The sequence below is a fragment of the Dipodomys ordii genome, unplaced genomic scaffold (genome assembly GCF_000151885.1).
Source record: "Dipodomys ordii isolate 6190 unplaced genomic scaffold, Dord_2.0 Scaffold92, whole genome shotgun sequence".
NCBI classification, from domain to species: domain Eukaryota; kingdom Metazoa; phylum Chordata; class Mammalia; order Rodentia; family Heteromyidae; genus Dipodomys; species Dipodomys ordii.
Genome location: NW_012267308.1, coordinates 5,101,996 through 5,120,563, shown reverse-complemented (window position 1 = coordinate 5,120,563; position 18,568 = coordinate 5,101,996). Strand labels below are relative to the sequence as shown.

General features: G+C 49.7%; 1 protein-coding gene across 1 annotated transcript in view; it reads right to left on the bottom strand.

Moving 5' to 3' along the window:
- Positions 1–18,568, bottom strand: part of Ryr1 (ryanodine receptor 1 (skeletal)) — a 111,771-nt gene that overhangs the window by 45,305 nt on the left and 47,898 nt on the right. Inside the window, exons 35-62 of the mRNA XM_013026195.1 lie at positions 17,880–18,151; positions 17,101–17,215; positions 16,873–17,005; positions 16,522–16,616; positions 16,174–16,309; positions 15,777–15,960; positions 15,579–15,687; positions 14,972–15,092; positions 14,694–14,863; positions 13,587–13,807; positions 13,330–13,420; positions 12,304–12,444; positions 11,891–12,054; positions 11,714–11,792; positions 11,440–11,529; positions 10,451–10,591; positions 9,685–9,759; positions 9,520–9,595; positions 9,066–9,189; positions 8,584–8,699; positions 7,126–7,193; positions 6,909–7,030; positions 6,179–6,228; positions 5,757–5,817; positions 5,415–5,653; positions 3,706–3,787; positions 3,059–3,189; positions 1,007–1,339 (exon numbers count right to left, since the gene is read on the bottom strand). Coding sequence (XP_012881649.1) covers positions 1,007–1,339; positions 3,059–3,189; positions 3,706–3,787; positions 5,415–5,653; positions 5,757–5,817; positions 6,179–6,228; positions 6,909–7,030; positions 7,126–7,193; positions 8,584–8,699; positions 9,066–9,189; positions 9,520–9,595; positions 9,685–9,759; positions 10,451–10,591; positions 11,440–11,529; positions 11,714–11,792; positions 11,891–12,054; positions 12,304–12,444; positions 13,330–13,420; positions 13,587–13,807; positions 14,694–14,863; positions 14,972–15,092; positions 15,579–15,687; positions 15,777–15,960; positions 16,174–16,309; positions 16,522–16,616; positions 16,873–17,005; positions 17,101–17,215; positions 17,880–18,151 — 3,739 coding nt within the window. The remainder of the gene's footprint in view (positions 1–1,006; positions 1,340–3,058; positions 3,190–3,705; positions 3,788–5,414; positions 5,654–5,756; positions 5,818–6,178; positions 6,229–6,908; positions 7,031–7,125; positions 7,194–8,583; positions 8,700–9,065; positions 9,190–9,519; positions 9,596–9,684; positions 9,760–10,450; positions 10,592–11,439; positions 11,530–11,713; positions 11,793–11,890; positions 12,055–12,303; positions 12,445–13,329; positions 13,421–13,586; positions 13,808–14,693; positions 14,864–14,971; positions 15,093–15,578; positions 15,688–15,776; positions 15,961–16,173; positions 16,310–16,521; positions 16,617–16,872; positions 17,006–17,100; positions 17,216–17,879; positions 18,152–18,568) is intronic.

The window sequence follows — 18,568 nt, the reverse complement described above, 5'->3', positions numbered from 1 at the left end:
GCTACATCCCCAGCCTGGCCTCTGGCTTACTATGGCAGCTTCTGACTTGTGACCCTGGACTCTAAACTACACTCCTGAATTCTTCTGATGGAGCTTCCAAACCAAGAATCCCAGTGTTTTAAAGAACTCATTTCCCTCCCTCCCTCCCTCCTTCCCTTCTTTCTTTCCTTCCTCCCTTCTCCCTCCCTCCCTCTCTTCTACTTTCCTTTCTTCCTTCTTCCTTCCCTCCCTCTCTGCCTCCCACCTTTCTTTTCTTTTTCTTTTTTTGCTGGTCATGGGGCTTGTTTATCTGCAATAAACTACTTAGAAAAAGCCAAAAGTGGTGCTGTGGTTCAAGTGACAGAGTACTAGCCTTGAGTACAAAGAGGCTCAGGGATAGTGACCAGGCCCTGAGTTTAAGCTGAAGGACTGGGGAAAAAAAAAAGACCTATTTCCTGATCACTGTTCATAGCCAGGCTCTTGAACTAGTCCTCTGATCCTTTGTATAAGGGGATGAGGGTTCTGACTGAGCTCTTAACCTCTGACTGCATCCTCAGCCCTTCAGAAATTCAGTGTCCTTCCTGAAGGACTCCATCCACCCCAAATTTACCCTGAGAACCTGATTCTGATCCTAGCCTTTGACCTACACTCTTAGCTCTCCCAATCCCAGGATATCTTTTTTTTTTTTTGTCGGCCGTGGGGCTTGAACTCTGGGCCTGGGCGCTGTCCCTCAGCTCTTCAGCTCAAGGCGAGCACTCTACCACTTGAGCTACAGCGCCACTTCCAGTTTTCTGGTGGTTTATTGGAGATAGGAGTCTCATGGTCTCTCCTGCCCAGGCTGGCTTTGAACCGCGATCCTCAGATCTCAGTGTCCTGAGTAGCTAGGATTACAGGCGTGAGCCACCAGCTCCCGGCAATCCCAGGATATCTTAAGATCTAGTTCTCTCTTTTGGATCATGTGGTCCAAGGACCCCATCATTCCGCACCCTCCGCTCCCCCTCCCAAATCTTCATGCCCTCTGACTCACCAGCAAGTCGCTTCATCCATGAGGCCTCATCGATCCCCAGGTTGTTGACAATGATTCGCAGGATGTTCCCCAGCAGAGAGTTGAGGTGGTCAGAGGTGACCTCTGTGCAGGGAGGCGGGGCCCCGGCAGGCAGGGCTGGTGGGGGAGCCTCGGGCCCACGTTCCCACCAGCGGGGCAGGTAGCTACAGAGCATGGGGAGGGTGATCTCAATGACGTGTGGCATCTCTGTGTAGCGGGCCCCCGACTCGGCCAGTCCTCCAATATCTGCCATGAGCCGCTCCAACACTGGGATGTCAGGACACATTTCCTCCACGCTGTTAGGGAGCCCCAGGACTGGGGTGCAAAGAGAGGTTAGGTCATGCCAATTCATTACCCCAAAGCTGCAGTGCCCTGATCTCCCCCACAATACATTAGAAATCCCCATCTAAACTGGTTTTCCAGAGCCCATTCCTCCAATGCCACCTTCCAATCCCAGAGTTTCTCACAGTATCCCCTAAATACTTCACACCCCAGACCTGCCTTCCTCCTCCTTTCCTTTCCCTTCCTCCCTTTCTTCCTCCCTTTCTTTCTTTCTTTCTCTCTCTCTCTCCCCTTTCTTCCCTCGCTTCCTTCCTTCCTCTCTTTCTTTCCTTTCTCTCTCTCTCTTCCTTCCTTCTTTCTTTCCTTTCTTGTATTAGGGCTTGAACAATGTCCCTAAGGTTTTTTCTTTTTCTTTTGTTTTTGTCAGTTGTGGCACTTGAACTCTGGGCCTGGGCACTGTCCCTGAGCTCTTCAGCTCAAGGTGAATGCTCTACCACTTGAGCCACAGCGCCACTTCTGGTTTTTTAGTGGTTTATTGGAGACAAGAGTTTTATGGGCTTTCCTTGCCCCGGTTGGCTTTGAACCAAGATCCTCAGATCTCAGCCTCCTAAGTAGCTAGGATCACAGGCATGAGCCACCGACACCTGGCCTGAATGTTTTTCTTTTGCTCAAGACTAATGCTCTACCACTTAAGCCATGACTCTACTTCCAGCCTTTTTGATGGTTACTGGAGATCAGAGTCTCATGGACTTTTTCTGCCTGGGCTGGCTTCAAACTGTGAGCTTCAGATCTTAAGCATCCTGAGTAGGACACCTGGCAAGCCTTCCTTTCTAGTCCCTAAAATTATACTTAACTCCAGTATCACTCCTAGAAAACTTTACTCCTAAAATTGCTCACACCCCACCCTGCTATGTCAATTTCCCCCCAAATCCATTCAGTCCCCAATCTCATCTATCTGAACCCCACATCCAAATTCTCTCTCTTGAAACAATGAACTTTAGCTCTCTTCCATTTGCCTGCCAGGGGCTGAGCCCTGGGGATTGCAAGCATGGCAAATTTCTAAAAGGAAAAGTTTGATTAAAAGAAAATCTTCGGGCTGGGAATGTAGCTTAGTGGCAGAGTGCTTGTCTAGCATGCATGAAGCCCTGGGTTCAATTCCTCAGTACCACATAAACACAAAAGGATGGAAGTGGTGCTAGCTCAAGTAGAGTGCTAGCCTTGAGCAAAAAAAGAAATTCAGGGACAATGCCCAGGCCCTGAGTTCAAGCCCCAGGACTGGTTTAAAAAAAAAAAAGAAATTTCCTGCCTCTTAGTCCCTGAGACACACATTTTAACACCTCCCTTTCCCCCCTTTCCTCCTAACTGAGATGTGATGTATTTCTATCTGGTTTGGTCACTGCTGAATTTCATGTCTAATTTAGGGGCACGTCCATAGGGGGCGCTCTATCTATACTTGTTGAATGAATAACGAAGAATGAACCTATGTCTTTCCTTCCACACTCTGAGCTCAAGAATGCTGGAAAGTCCCTATATGCTGGATGGTCACCATCTCCAAAATAAACCTCAGGCTCCAAATTCCAACCCTGATTTCTCAATTCTGATTTAATGGCCTTTGGAGTGGCCTCTTGGGCTCTAGGATTCCTGAGTGTGGGGTATCCCTGCCCTGGGGAATCCTCAGTCTTTGATATTTCAGACTTGGAGGCAGCATGCTAAGCAGAATGTGCCCCCCATCCCCCAGTCCACACAACTCACTGGCCCTCTCCCGCGGTGACTTTGTCGTGTACACGGAGCAGGCATTGTACTCATTCAGCTGAGGTTCCAAAAATGCCACTGGCATGGCTGCAGCCAAGCGGGCCAGACACTCCCCAAGGGCTGGCCGTAGCCTGGAAGAGAACCTGAGCTTAGCTTCTTCAAGTCCTGGGTCCTAGTCCCATCCTACATAGAAATGCTTTCTCCCAGAATCCTTTGGAACAGAACAGTGGCCACCCATGAGTGCAGCCCAGTCCTTTGGGAAGAACTACTCTGCTTGTTGTAATGCTCCTCCCCAGAGTTCTTAGCATGATGTGGCTCCTGTACACTGTTCCATTCCTGCATGTTGCCTACTACCGCAAGCTTGTTTCCAGAAAGAAGCTACCGGGCCGCTAGAGCCTGGCTCTCATAGTCTACCAGGCCTTGTGGCTTCCAGCTCTTTAGCTAGTCTTCCCTTGACTTCCCTCGTGTGGCCATCATTGGAACTGCAGCTGCTTTAGAGTTGGCCAGTGCAGAAATTATGACCATCACCTCTCCCCCGACACACACAGTTTTTCCCACACCACCCACATTTCTAATCCATGTTCCTGATCTTTCTATTCCAATCCTATACATACCCAACGCTCAACCTATGTCCTCCCTCTCCTTACTTTTCCACATACGGGTTCCTGGTGGTTCCCAGTGAGTAGATACTGCACAGTGTTCGGTAGCAAGAGACCTGGACATCATCCACTGAGGAGAAAGAGAGAGGGTCTGGGATGAGCCCGTCATGCTTACCCCTGCCTTGTCTTAAATCCATTGGCAATGGATAATAGTGGTGGTCATCCAGCCTGCTTGTCATATATGCTTTTGACCTGAGCAAGGACCAGTTCTCTCTCCTAGCCTCAGTTTCCCTGTCTATAAAATGAGGATAATTAGGGTTGGAGGCCCTTGTTTAGCAAGCACAGAGCCTGAGTTCAATCCCTAGTGCCACCAAAAAATTAACAAATAATGATCAATGTTCACGTGACCCCATGTGACCACAGATGGAAATCTTTTGAAACAAGGAGCCAAAATTAATCTTTGTTCTTCCTTGTTTCTCTTGTATCCCAAGGACAACATGCTGATCCACAGAGGGCCTCTTCTAGATTGTTTCTTTAAAAGAGCTATAGTGGGCTCAGAATTGTAGCTTAGTGGTAGAGTGCTGGCCTAGCATGCATGAAGCCCTGGGTTCGATTCCTCAGAACAACATAAACAGAGAAACCCTGAAGTGGCACTGTGGCTCAAGTGGTAGAGTGCTAGCCTTGAGTAAAAGAAACTCAGCGACAGAACCCAGGCCCTAAGTTCAAGCCTTACAACTAGCAAAAAAAAAAAAAAAAAAAAGAGCTGTAGTGTCTCCACATTGCTTTGTATCCTTTTTGGTTTGCTCTACTGGGGTTTGCACCCAGGGCCTTGCACTTGCTGAGCAGATACTCAATAACTTGAGTCATACCACTAGCCCTTTTTGCTTTTTTTACTTTTCAAATAGGGTCTTGTTTTTTCCCTGGGTTGGCCTGGGCTGTGATCCTCCTATTTACATTATCCACATAGCTGGGATGACAGGTGTGAACCACCATGCCCAGCTTTTTATTGGTAGAAATGATGGTCTCATCAACTTGTTCCCTAGGGCTGACTTCAAAGCAAAATTCTCCTGATCTCAGCCTCTGGAGGAGTTGGAATTGCTGAGCTACTATGCCCAGCTCCTCCTTTTTTTCTCCTCTCCCACTGCCTTGAAGAAGAACGTAGTAAGGCATATGGGATCATGTAGGAAAGGCAGCATTCCATGGAAAGCAGAGAAATGAGATAGCAGAAACCTGGGCTTATGACTTTAAGACCCGCCTACACGTAGTGTTACAAGAAAAGGAAAGTTCTAGCTTGTTTGAGCTTCAGTGACTTAGGGTTTTTGGTCAAGCAGCTGAACTCACACCTCAGTTAACTTTTACTGTCTCCTACCATTCACTTGGTGCTTTACTTCCAACAAGAAAGCCATACATTTACCCGGGCACTGATGGCTCACATCTGTAATCCTAGCTACTCAAGAGGCTGAGATCTGAAGAGTACGGTTCAAAGCCAGCCTGGGAAAGAAAGTCTGTGAGATTCTTATCTTCAATGAACCACCGGAAAATGGGAAGTGGCGCTGTGGCCCAAAGTGGTAGAGTGCTAGTCTTGAGCAATGGTTCAAGGACACTGCCCAGGTCCTAAGTTCAAGCCCACAATCACCACCACCAACAGCAACAAAAAGCCACAAACTTAAACACCTGGGGACCATGCCAGGCACCAGCGATGGGTGTTGTTACTGGCCAAGCTGACCCCACCTCCACCCCTGCTCAGGGGTCCTTACAGATGACATCATCTCCAAACTGATGCTGGGCAATGTGCTGGAAGAGGGTGGTAAGGACAGGCAGCAGGGCCACAGTGGTGTAGGTGAGGTTCTGGCCCACGCCCTTCACTTGTGTGCGTGCTTGGGACACCTTGCCCAGCCGCAGGTTCTCCACCATCTTCTCGATGTCCTCCGAGGCGCTTTCAAAGAAGGAGCGGAGGCCAGCCTTCACGATTTCGGGGCCTGACTTCATCACCGTCCTAGGAGGAAAGTGGAAAAACCCTAGTTCTAGAATCAGCAAGTACTAATTTCAGACAATGTAAGAAGGGGGGGTGGTTAAGGTGGGGGGCTACATAGCCCTACCTGGCATCCAGGGAACGTGCCAGAATGTGAAGACAGTTGACCACAGCAGGAGCATCTGTCCCTGGGTGGGAAAGAGGTGTCAAGAGCAGGAAGGAAGTACCTCCCTCCATCTCCACCCTACCTTTCCCTCTCTGATCCCACCTCCGGTTAGGTCAACATGCAAGCCCACTCTCACCTCACCAGGGCTCCCCCCCCCCAGGCCTCCTTCATCCCAGCCATGAACTCTCTGTGCTGTCAATGTCTAGGAACAGTGGGTTGGCACAGCCCAGGGCTGTCTCAGTTACTGTCCTGACCCCAGGACCATGCAGTCCCCATCCAGAGGAAGAACAAGGAAGGCCAAACCTGGATAGCTTTCTTCCAGTGGGGGTCAGTGAAAAAAGAAGAGAGATCTGGCAGATGGGCTTAAGAGCAAGGCAACTTACCAAAGAGAGAGACACGGTGGCGGACAAGGGCAGCCAGTTTGCAGAAAAGGCTGAAGAGAGAGAATGGGACAAATGGACAGAAGGACAAGAAGCCAGGAGACAAGGAGAGCATGGAGAGGAGACAGGGGAAGAAAAGATAAGGAGAGAAGACAGAAGACCAGGAGGAAACCAATTGACAGAGAAGGGGAGGGGCAGAGAGATGAACAAGAGTCACAGGCAATAAGTGGCATGTGCCATGCTGTGTGTGGGGGGTGTGCTTTTGTCAAGGTGACCTGGTTGTCCATCTGAGAGTGTTGCATCCTGGGAAACCCATCAGATACAGGAAAACCTGCACAGTAAGTTACCCTTGCCTGTCATTGCTTCTGCTTGGGGAGTTACCACTGATTAGCATCCAGCATGGAGCCTGAAGGCCAGGCATCAGCGGCTCATGTCTACAATCCTAGCTACTCAGAAGTAGCTCTAAGACTCATGGTTCAAAGTCAGTCCAGGCGGGAAAGTCTGTGAGACTTTCATCGCCAGTGAACCACCAAAAAGCCAGAAGTAGAGCTGTGGCTGAAGTGAAAGAGCACTAGCTTTGAGAGAAAGAACTAAGGGACAGCACCCAGGCCCTGAGTTCAAGCCCCAAAACTGACATAAAACAAAAAAAGGGACCAAGGTTGGGAGTAAGGAGTCCAAGATATCTAGGACCCTGTGAGTTTGGGGTCAGGATCAGAGGTCACAGGCCATTCACCTGGTGATCATTTCTTTCTCCTTGTTGGAGGCATGGCCACCACTGCCCAAGACTTTGGCTGGAGTGGACAGGAAATAGAGGCAGTGGTTGGTGAAGTATTGGTTGATCAAGGGAAGCAGGATCTAGAGATGGAGGGGAAGAGGAGGGGAACCAGTGAGGAATGGGAGAAAACCCTTCAGTTTCCCAGCTCTCTCCAGCTTTTGAGCCTACCTCTCACCTTTGCAAAAAATTTGATCTCCTGTTCGTGTGGGGATTTCTCCACTCGCCCACTGCTGACCACAGCCTCTATAGGAGCGGGAGGGGGGACATAAAGGTCATGGTAGGTTCTTGGTGAAGGGACTTAGCATGTTCTGATGGGAGAGACTTGGGTGGCAGTAGGAAATTGTGGGACATACAGTCTTGGTATGAAATCAACTCTGTTAGCTTTCAGTTAAGCCCCTCTTTGTCTGACCCCTGCTAGGTCTTGAATCAAACCCTTCCTGAAGCTGAAAATGAGGAGGAAGGCAAACTGAAACAGAGGTCTTATTCTTTTTGAACTTTGCCACGAGATTGAGCAAATGAATCAATGAAACAAATGAAACCAGAAGTTGGTATGGATTAGAGTTCATTTTGAAATGAAAATCTACTTCAAAGTAATAAAACTATTAAAACAATAATATTGGCTCTCAAGTACCAAAAGGCAAGCTGGGTGTTGGTGCATCACATCTGTAATCCTAGCTACTACTCAAGAGACTGAGATTTGAGTATTGCCAACCCCAGGCAGAAATGCCCATGAGACTCTTATCTCAAATTAACAAACAAAAAGCTGAAAGTAGAGGTGTTACTCAGGTTGTAGAGCCCTCACATTGAGCTAAAAAGCCAAGTGAAAGAGGCCCTGAGTTCAAGCCCAACTAATAGGGCACATAAATACACATGCACACAAGATTTTTTATTTTTGCTGGGCCTGGGGCTTGAACTCAGGGCCTGGGCATTGTCCCTGAGCCTGTCTGTACTCAAGATTAGTGTTTTATTACTTGAGCCACAGCACCATTTCAGCTTTTTCTGTTTATGTGGTACTAAGGAATTGAACCCAGGGCTTCATGCATGCTAGGCAAGCACGCTACCACTAAGCCACATTCCTAGCCCCACAAAACTTTTTTGTTGGGTCTGGTAGTGGAGCCTGAACTCTAGGCCTGGGCACTGTCCCTCAGCTCTTCAGCTCAATGCTAGCACTCTACCACTTGAGCCAAAGCGCCACTTCTGGCTTTTTTTTTCTTTTTGCTTATGTGGTGCTGAGGAATCGAACCCAGGGCCTCAGGCATGCAAGGCAAGCGCTCTACCACTGAGCCATCTTCCCAGCACCCCCATAAAACTTTTTTGAATTGTCTAAATTATAACCAGCTCCACACTCCCAGTTCTCCTTTATCTGGAGCTACTGATTGATTTATCAGTCCCATAACACTGATCACCTAACCCAGTAAGTGATTTCATTTCTTGTCATGTTAACTGACTCCACCCCAAGAATGTAGGTGCAAAAGGGCAGGATCAGTGTCCCCAGACAATGGTGTCTGGCATATAGTAGATGCTCAGTAAGTATGAGCTGAAGGGAGGAGAAGGAGTAAATGAACTGGTTTTTCTAGGCGAGTCTTTGTAGGTGTGGTAGAAATCGGGGGCAGGGAGGGGGAATTCTTCATACCCAGGTGGGCAATGAACTCTTGGGAAATGTCCATCCATCGTAGTAGCTGCTGCAGGAAGCCAAACGCGAACCGCTTCTCAATGGAAGATGTGTCCAGCTCCATGTCCTTAAGACCTCTGTGAGGCAAGGCAGGAAAAGGTCAGTTCACACAGGTTCTGTCCAGCTTTCTCACTCTTTCCCTTGTGAGTTACAGGCCCACAAATACTTTCTGTACCAGGCTTCTACTTCGTCCCAGGTCCTGGCTCCTCTAGGCATCTCCCCTAGCTCTGCCTGCTAAGCCTTCTCTCTGGTCAGAGTTGATAGCCTCATCCCTTATGGCTCCACCTCTACCACAAGCCCCACTCCAAGCACATCCCTTCTGATTGGGCCTCCACCATGGCTCCACCCCGCCACTCCTCCTCCCCACCCCTCCCAGCTCCTGCAAGAGGCTTCCACCCAAGTTCTACACAGCCCTTTGACCAGTCTTCCCCCTGCTGACATGCCTGGTAACAGCATAGCCGTTCATTTGTAGGAACTTCAGCAGCTCCTGGGCCTTCTCTCTATCTCGTGCCTTCTCCTTGGCAGTGAGTGTGTCATAGGGGACCAGCAGGGGATGCGTCCCACCCCCTGAGAAGGCAAAGATCAGAAATCAGGACCAGAGCCATTCTCATTTGAAATGGTTCCTGCGCTTGAGGGTTCATATTAATTACAATAATAAAGATGGAGATAATAGAATAGCTTATGATACTGCTATCCCTGTCCACCCTGCCCATGGGGTGGTAACCCACTTTTATTATTCCCTTTCTACAAAGGGAAACATTGAGGGGGTGGAAGAGCAATTGTCAAAAGTCATACAATGACAATGACTGCCAGGATTGTAACCGAGGCCCTTGTGACTCTGGACCTGTGGCTGGGGGCTTTGGGGAAGGGGCAGTGGTGGGGTATGGGCACCCTCACCTTTGGCTTCCAATTCTTGCTTCTTCTTCCGCCCCCAGGTATTGTGGTAATTCTCTGCCAGTTGTTCTGCCATAGCCTAGGAGTGGAGGCAAGGATCTGATTCAGAGGATGCTCTCCCATCAGATGTCCCCTCACACTCCCCAAAACAAAGATCAGAGGTCTCACCTGCAGCTCTCGGGACAAGGTAACCCCACTGAGATCAGGAGGCTGTGGACTGTAGCCTTCTCTGGGATCATAGGTCTGAGAGGGCAAGAGTGAGAAGGGGGATTAATGGATTAGCAGGAAGTGCAGGCCCCCAGACAACTCCTCTGATCCCTGTTTTATTTTTTTTTAATTTTATTGTAAAGGGATGTACAGAGTGGTACAATTACATAAGTCAGGTATTGAGTACATTTCTTTTTGAACAGTTTCACCACTCCCTCATTTTCTGTTCTCCTTCTTAAGGCCCTGTTTTGGAATCATCCCTTCCTCTCTTCTGTTCCGTGTGTGTGTGTGTGTGTGTGTGTGTGAATGCATGCGTGTGTGTGCGCGCGCGTGCATGTGCTGGTACTGGGACTTCAACTCAAGGCCTTGTGCTCTTGCTTGGCATTTTCTACTCAAAGACTAGCACCCTGCCACCTGACACACCCCTCCACTTCCAGCTTATTGCTACTTAATTGGATATGAGTCCCCTGGAATTGTCTGCCTAGGCTGGCTTTGAACCGCAATCCTCACAATTCAGCCTCCTGAGTGGCTAGGATTACAAGTCTGAGGTACCAGCACCCACCTGTCCTTTGATGCTTAAGAACCCTCAAATTTTTCTGCTTCCCTTTTCTCCTTTTCCTCTTCTCTTGATCTTACCTCTCCTCCTCAGCCTCTCTCCCTTCTCCACTTCATCTTTCTCTAGCTCCACCCCTTACTCAGCCTCTTGCCCCTTCCCTTGTGGCCTTACCTGGGCAGTTTGGGAAATCTTCCTTGTTTTCTTCTTTTCTGTCTTCTCCTCTTCGCCCTCCCTGGCCTTCTCTATGGTCCACTCCCAGGCAATCATGGCCTTCAAGGACTCTTTGATAGGCCAGCGATAAATCTCTTTGTCCTGGGTAGACAGGAGGGAGCAGAATTGGTAGGATGTGGCAAGAAGGAGCCCTTGGTTTAGCTTCTCTGGCCTCCAAGGAAATTCCCACCATGTGTCTAGAACTAGTCCATCTAGGAGCGGAAGCCAGAAGTCTGTCTGTCTATCTGCCTGCCTCTGTATTGGGGGTTTGAACTGATCCTTGAACTTGTTAGACAAGTGCTCTAGCACCTGCACCACTTTTGCTTTTCTTTGTCAGATAGTGTTTTATGCCTTGAAACACCCATACTCACATGTCCCAGTCTTTTTTTTTTTTTTTTTTGTCAGTTGTGGGGCCTGAACTCTGGGCCTGGGCACTGTCCCTCAGCTCTTCAGCTCAAGGCTAGTGCTCTACCTCTTGAGCCACAGCGCCACTTCTGGCTTTTTGTTTTATGTGGTGCTGAGGAATCGAACCCAGGGCCTCATGCATGCAAGGCAAGCACTCTACCACTGAGCCAACCTCCCAGCCCACATGTCCCAGTCTTAGACCAAGAGTCTCCTGAGTAGCTGGGAAGACAGGCATGTACTACCATACCCAGTGGGAACTCAGGTCTCTTATCTGCTCTGTAACTGAGCATTCCAAGTACATACTCAGGATCTCACTTACATGACCTCAGGATCAAGGAATCAAACTCATCCTCTAGAAACACTAGGATTCTGGGATCTCTCAGGAAGGCAACTAAGTTTGACTGAGGGCAAAGTTCATGGCTAGTGAGCCCTAACTACAGGTCTATAGAGATGCAAAACCTGGAAGGCTACCTCATTGCTTCCTAAACCTCTCAAATTTGGGAGTTTTCAAAATGAAACAACGTTGGGTCCCAAGATTGGGTCACCTTTTCAGAAAAGGTCTTGTAGGGTCTCAGCATGGGATGGGTCTTTTGCTCCTCATCTATGTTCTCTCCATAGGACCAGCTGTTTTGGATCTAGAGGTGGAGGCAGAATAACATGTAGATAACAGTGTGAGGGGACATAAAGTGTATGTGGGGGGCTCTGCAGGGGCTGACGGTTCCCAGAGATCCAAGGGGTCTTAGGGACATCTGGGGCTCTCAGGGAAGATAGATGGTGGGCAAGGGTGGGTTTTCTGGGGATGGGGACTATGACTCCGACCTTGTCGAAGGCCCACTTCTCATGTGAGTACTCTGCAAACTTGTTAATGAAGGAGTCGAGCTTCTCTGGGATGATCACACTGTTGGAGGAGAGGGACCAGTAGGTGTGGGGGCTGGGTGTCCCTCTATTTCCCCAGCTGAGGGTATCCCCCCAAGTCCTCCTATTCCCAGGCCTCACTTGAGGGTCTCCACAGGCCGGGGATCAAAGTTGCCTTCAGCATCCACTGTGGCTTTTTTCTCTGTCTTGGATGAGAAGGAAGCGTCCACGTAATCGGGAGGCAGGGCCCCTGCGATGGCGCATAGACAAGGCATGGCTATGCGGTACAGCTCCTGGTCATACTTCTGCAGAGGCCAGAAAGAAGCAGGGGTTGGGGGGGGGTGCACGTGGCAATCACAGCAGGCCTTGCTGAGGCCTTCATCCCTGGAGTTTCAGGAACTCCAACTCACATCCTCTGTCAACCTCCCTCCCCAAATTCACAAACCTGTATTGTGGTTCCTCTCCCTAGACCCCTCAGATTTGAAGAAGTCTCCAAGCTTGGATCCCCAAACCCTTTACACAGGTCCCCTTGGGATGGCTCTGTGTGCCCAGACCTTATGTGCCAGAGAGTCAAAGATGCCCCAGAAGAGTTTGCGTGTGAGGTGCAGCTCTTCCTCAGAGGTGACTCCAAAGTTGGCCCAGCCCGTGGGAAGGCAGTAATACTTCCAGCAGCGCTCATAGTGGTTGGTGAGAAGCTAGTGGCAGCAAGAGGGGGCATGTGGGAGGAGGCATGAGCAGACAGCAAGCAAATGAAGGTTCCAGGGGCACGTACTTGCTGGTGTTTGCAAATGATGTCTAATAAGGGAAGGAATGCTGGGCTTCCTGAGGAAATGGTCCTGGACAGTTGGTTAATGCAAAGTTAGTATTCTCATTTAGAGATAGGATGGGCATTAAGTTAGAACTGGATTTGTCTTTCCTTTGCGGAAATAAGCATGCTAATAGTCCAGGGAGAGGGTGGTGTGCAAATATGGAAGAAGTGATCTGTGCTTATGCAAATTAGTATGCCAAATTGAAACATAAACAGTACCCCATGCAAATATATGGTAATTTGAGAAGTGGGCCTTTGGTGTCCACTATGCAAACTTGAAGCATGGGGATAATTTAAGTATATTATGCAAAACAGGCTCCAGATATCTGAGTTAGGGGTATCTCCTTATGCAAACTACTATGCAAATGGTAAGAAACAGGAGAGACAGTGTGCAAATATTCAGAACAGCTATGGTACTGTTTATTCAAATAAATATACTCATTTGAATAGTGAAAGGCTGGTGGTCTGGAATGAGGAATAAAATGCTAATTAAGGAAAGTGGTGTGCCCTATGCAAACATATGCTAATTGAGGCGGGGGTTGGCTCATTTGGTTAGTCAAATTAAGCTCTAATTAGGGAATGTTAGAGGCACCAATGACGCAAAGTGAATGTCCTGGGAATCCTGGGAGGCAAATGAAGATGCTAATTGGTGACTATGGGGACTCTGACCTTCACGTGTTTAGGCTGATCCCAAAGAGCCCCCTAGTCCAAGGGCAAAGCCAGGCAGTGGGCAAGGCATGAAATGCACCTGTCAAAGAAAGCTTGCTCTCACCTTGAGTGGCATCTTGGCGAACTCGTTCAAGATGGGTACATCAAACACCAGGCGCCGCAGCAGGTGCTGTAGCATGGATGGGCGGATGTACCTGGAAGGTTATGCATAGGGTACTCTAACCTGGAGGCCAGCCCTGCCCTGTGGCTACACCCTCAAACTGGCCCTGCCTCCATTCAGACCACACCCCCAGAGCAATCCAGCCAAACAACTAGCCACTTCCGTGTCATGACCATGCCCACTCCCCCGTCTCAGTCCACCTGCAGAGTGCCATGAGGCAGTCCTCGATGACGTCGCGTTGAGCCTTGGTGAGGGAGCGGCCCCGGGACAGGCGGTACACAGTGTGCAGCATGGAGTCCACCATAATGGCCCGGTGCTCAGTTCCCGCAAACAGGGGTGCACACTTGGTAATCAAAGGAAGCACCGCCAGGCACAGGTAACGGTTCAGAGCCAGCGCCATCTCTGTGGTGCTGAAAGTGGCCTAGGGCACAGAGTGGGGATATCAGGCCCACTGTACACCCAGGGGGTGATCTTGGCACCTGTCCAGATAACTCTGAGTGAAGGACTCAGGCTTCTGATTATTTCCCCTAAATCTTGCTTCTCTCAGTTTCTACTCCTCGTGCTTATTATTTGGGAATCAAAATTCTAACACAGACAGATTGATAACACACACACACACACATACACACACACACATCAGTCAACAGTGGTTCACACCTGTAATCCTAGCTACTCAAGAGGTTGAGATCTGAGGATTAAGGTTCAAAGCCAGCCTGGGCAGAGAAATCCATGACTCTTAATCTCTAATTAACCACCAAAAAGCCAGAAGTGGAGATATAGCTCAGGTGGCAGAGTGCCAGTCTTGAGCAAAAAGCCCTGAGTTCAAGCCCTAGTACCATCACAAAACAAAAAGAAAAACAATCACACACACACACACACACACACACACACACACACACACACATACACACACACACACTAAAGCCAAGGAAAGGTTAATAGGATGGATTCCTTATTTGTGGCTATTTTGAAGACATTACCCTTCTGTGTGCTTATTTCCTCTGTAATCTTTATCTTTTATGTAATAAGATAGAGATCTCATTTACACATATACATTTGGCAGTGCTTTTGGGGGAGTGGAGGGAGCATGATACTAGGGTTCCAATTCAGGATCTCCCTCTTGCTTGGCTTACTAGGCTGGATCTCTACCACTTGAGCCATGCCTCCTGATTTATTGCTGGTTATTTTGGGAGATGGTGATGGGAATTAAGATATGCCTCAATCCCAGGACAAGATGCTGCTGTGGCCATCCTGTTATATCACTCGCAATGGGCAGGGATGGTAGCCAGGCTGGACGGGCCGCTTACCGTGTCCAGAGAGGCAGCTGCCCTCATGTCAGGAAGGAAGCCCACATCCAGTACATGTAACAAGAAGTCCTGGTTATCAATACCATACACTCGGTCCAGGAAGAGCACTATGGATGCCTTGTGGTCAGGCACGAAGGATGCAGACATCTTTGGCTGGACCAGTGCCCCATCTGTAGACAAAGATGGCCAGGGCAGAGTGGTGGGAATCATGGATGCCCTTCAAATCCCTTGGCTCCCTCCTTAGCATTCACTCCCTTGATATATCCCAACCTTCCTACCTTTGCCCAGTGTAGGCATCTGCAGTGGGAGGCTGATGATGCCCACAAGGTCATCCAAGGGCACAAGAGATCGTAAGATAGCCCGGATCCTCAGAGCCTCCCCCTTGCCAGCTTGGATTAGCTAGAGGTGGTATGAAGATGGATAGACATATCATCAGAAACTTGTGCCTAATTTGGAGATGATTCCATTTCACCTCTGATGCAGTCACAGGTACAGCAAGCCTCCTTTTATTATTTCAAGAGAGGGTCCAACTATGTAGTCCAGGTTGGCCTCAAATTCTCAGTCTTCCTGCCTCAGCCTCCCAAGTTCTGGGATTAAATGAATGGGCCGCCATCCCTGTCTAAACCTTCTTTGTCAAGGTACTATCTGTAGTCCCAACTCCTCTGCTTGTGCCTCCCCTGCCTGGCCCCTATAGGTTATCAATGTCTATCTCTACCATGGCCTGAAAGCTTCATGAAGTCACAACATGTACCCAGCACTGCCAAACCCAGGTCCACCCCCTATGAGAGCTCAGTTAGTAATGCCCAGTGCCTGAGGGCAGAGGTTTGAGGTTGGGCCATGAATGCTCTCCATCTCTCTCCATCCCATCTAGCTTTCTGGTCTCACATGCATCTCTGGTGCACAGCGTCCCAGCAGGTCGATCAAGGCGGCATAGAAGGACATGATGGCATGTCCCAGGTGTACCCGGTTTTCCTCAGGGGGCTCCTCACCAAAGCTGTAGGGGGAGGAATGTGATGTGGGCGAGGCAGCCAGGGGTATAAGGAGGGAAGTTTGCCTTACTGAGGAGGGGACCAGGAGACTCACTGCGGTCGCCGGTCCCTGCGGACACCTGGGCCATCCCTGGCAGGATCCTCAGAGATGCGGATGGCTTCCTCAATGGCAGCCAGCAGCCCTGAGCCGCCCTCACCACGCAGGGCGGGGCCGAAGCACTCAGGCTTACGAATGAGCAGTCGTACCACCACATTGGCATTCTCTTCCACACTCTCACCTGGCCAACCAGGGGACAGGGTCAGAAGGGACCATATGCCAACAGCCAGGGACCCCCTAGAGACAACCTGCCACCTTCAAGGGACACTGCTAGGTCCCCATTCCCCCCAGCCCCTGCTTCAAGCAGGTTAAGGTATGAATTGTCACCCCAAAGATGGGCTTTAATCCCTGACCCTCACACCTCCTGCCCTGCCCCTGCCACCATATTGCTCACCATTGACGAAGACAGCAAAGCGCAGGAAGTCCAGGTACCGCTCACCACCACAGGGGTTCCAGCCGATATCTGGGTACCCCTTGGCCAGCAGCATGGGGCAGCTTTGGAGGCCACAGCCTGCCAGGTAGGATACGACCTGAGGGATGGAAAGGGCCTCAGTTCAAGGTCAGACCTACACCATTCTCCCCTCCAAGGACCAGATCTACCATTCTGGGAGTGACTCAGCCCCATTCGGCTCTGGATCTCACAGGGAACTCTGCCTGGTCTACCTCATCTCCTGAACCACCCCAGTTCATAGTCAGAGGTAACCCACACAGCCAGGTAGGACTGTGCCTGCCCCCTCCACACCTTTTCCAGGTCTTGCTCCTGCAATGCCAATGCCAGCTCATTGTTGTCAATGACAGAGGCAGCTGCCACATCCAGGGGCGTGGAACCCTGCATGCCTGTGGGATAAGAAGTGGTGAGAATGTATTGTTATCTGCTTCACCTCCTCTGGGAAGCCTTCCCTGACTACTCCTTCTTTCCAGGTGCCTCAACTGGTCTGTGGGGATCACTGTTGTGTCTCGGTGCTGTGTGGTAAGTTAGAATGTTTGATGAATGACTGAATTGAGTGAGTGAGATGGGAAGGTGCCCGTCTGGGTAGGCTGTCAGAAGTGAACTCTGGGGGTTGCCCTGGGCTCTGGGTCTGAAGTCTCTTACCCAGGCCAATGCCACTGTTCTCCAGCAGGTAGCTCAGGTGGTCAAACATGGAGCGCTGGTTTTGCCGGCTAATGCGGCAGAAGTAGCAGAGAAAGCGGCAGCAGCTGGTCACCATCTTGGGGAAGCGGATCTCCTGGGATGGATAGTAAGGCTCCATAGTCAATGTCTGCCTGCTGCAGTGTCCCCTCCTCCCCTGAGCTTTCCAGTCCAGCCAGGCCCCTCCCTCACCTTAGATTCACCGCCCCCAAGGACGTTCACCATGACCTCCATGACGGTCTCATGCATACCCAGGGCCCTCATCAGGTTTGGGTGTTGGTAAAAGACCTTGTTGTTCATAATGTTCCTGTGGATAGGGAAGAGTCAGCATGGCCACCATTGTGATAATGCTTAGCATTCATTGACCTCTGACAGTTCCTGGCACTGCTCCCCTGTACAAATTTGAACTCATTCATCCCCACATCCATGGAAAGGGGGTGGTGACAGGAAGCAGGAACCATGATTATGCCCATTTTACAGGTAAGGAAACTGAGGCCTGGTTCCGAAGTGGGCTCCCCTAGAGTAGAGACTTTTGTCATACTGTCCATTGTATTACCAAGTACCTAGGGAAGGCCTAGCACATAGTAGGTATTTAAATGTTTGTTGAGTGACTGAATAGGACATATTTGACATTGACTGCTCAGTGCCATGATGTTATGACAAGAATTACAACTGAGAGCCAGGTGTCGATGACTCATACTTGTCATCCTGGCAACTTAGGAGGTTGAGATCTGAGGATCACAGTTTGAGGTCAGCCTCGGCAGCTAAATCCATGAGGCTCTTATTCCAATTAATCAGCAAAGAGGCAGAAATGGAGCTGTGGCTTAAGTGGTAGAGAGCCAGCCTCAAGCAGAAAATGTTCAGGGACAGTACCCATGCTCTGAGTTTAAGCCCAAAACAGGTATAACTGAGCAAAAGCTGCTGGACATGGGGAAAGCAGATGTAATAGGCAAGAAGTGGGGGCACCTCACCCAATGCTCTGGATCATAAGATTCTCCTCCTGGGGCCCCATCTGCACAATCAGCAGCGAGCGGATCTGGCCGAGGCATTCCAACAGGCTCATGGTGTCCGCCACAGAAGACGGTGAAATGGTATATGCCCGTGGCAGGGCACGCAGCAGCTCACCCAGCCCATCATACTGCCGATGCAGAAGGCTGAACATGGCCCGGACTAGCTCGGGGCTCTGCACAAAGTCCTCCTGGGCCCAGCGCACCACCATGTGGGATACTAACTCCTGTAAGGACTCTGGGAAAGGACACAAGAGTCCATGTAATGAAGAGAGTTCCCACTGTTTAGCTATTTACTGTCCCATCCTCCACCTGACAGAAGTATATGGATCTGGAAGATGTTTCTAGTGTCCTAGGAGTTGCCCTGTTCTTTTTACCATAAAGTCCAGACAATATAGACTATACCTCCATCTGAATTATAAGAGGAAAACTAAGTATACAATAGTAAAAATCTCACTGGAAAGCCTTCACCACACACCTTTGAAAGCAGTTCTAGTTGGGCACTGGTGGCTCATGCCAGTAAGTCTAATCAGGAGGTTGAGATCTGAGGATCAAGGCTCAAAGCCAGCCCAGGCAGAAAAATCAGTGAGACTTTTTTGGTTGTGGATCTTGAGCTCAGGTCTTTGGCACTGTCACTGAGCTTTTTCACTCAA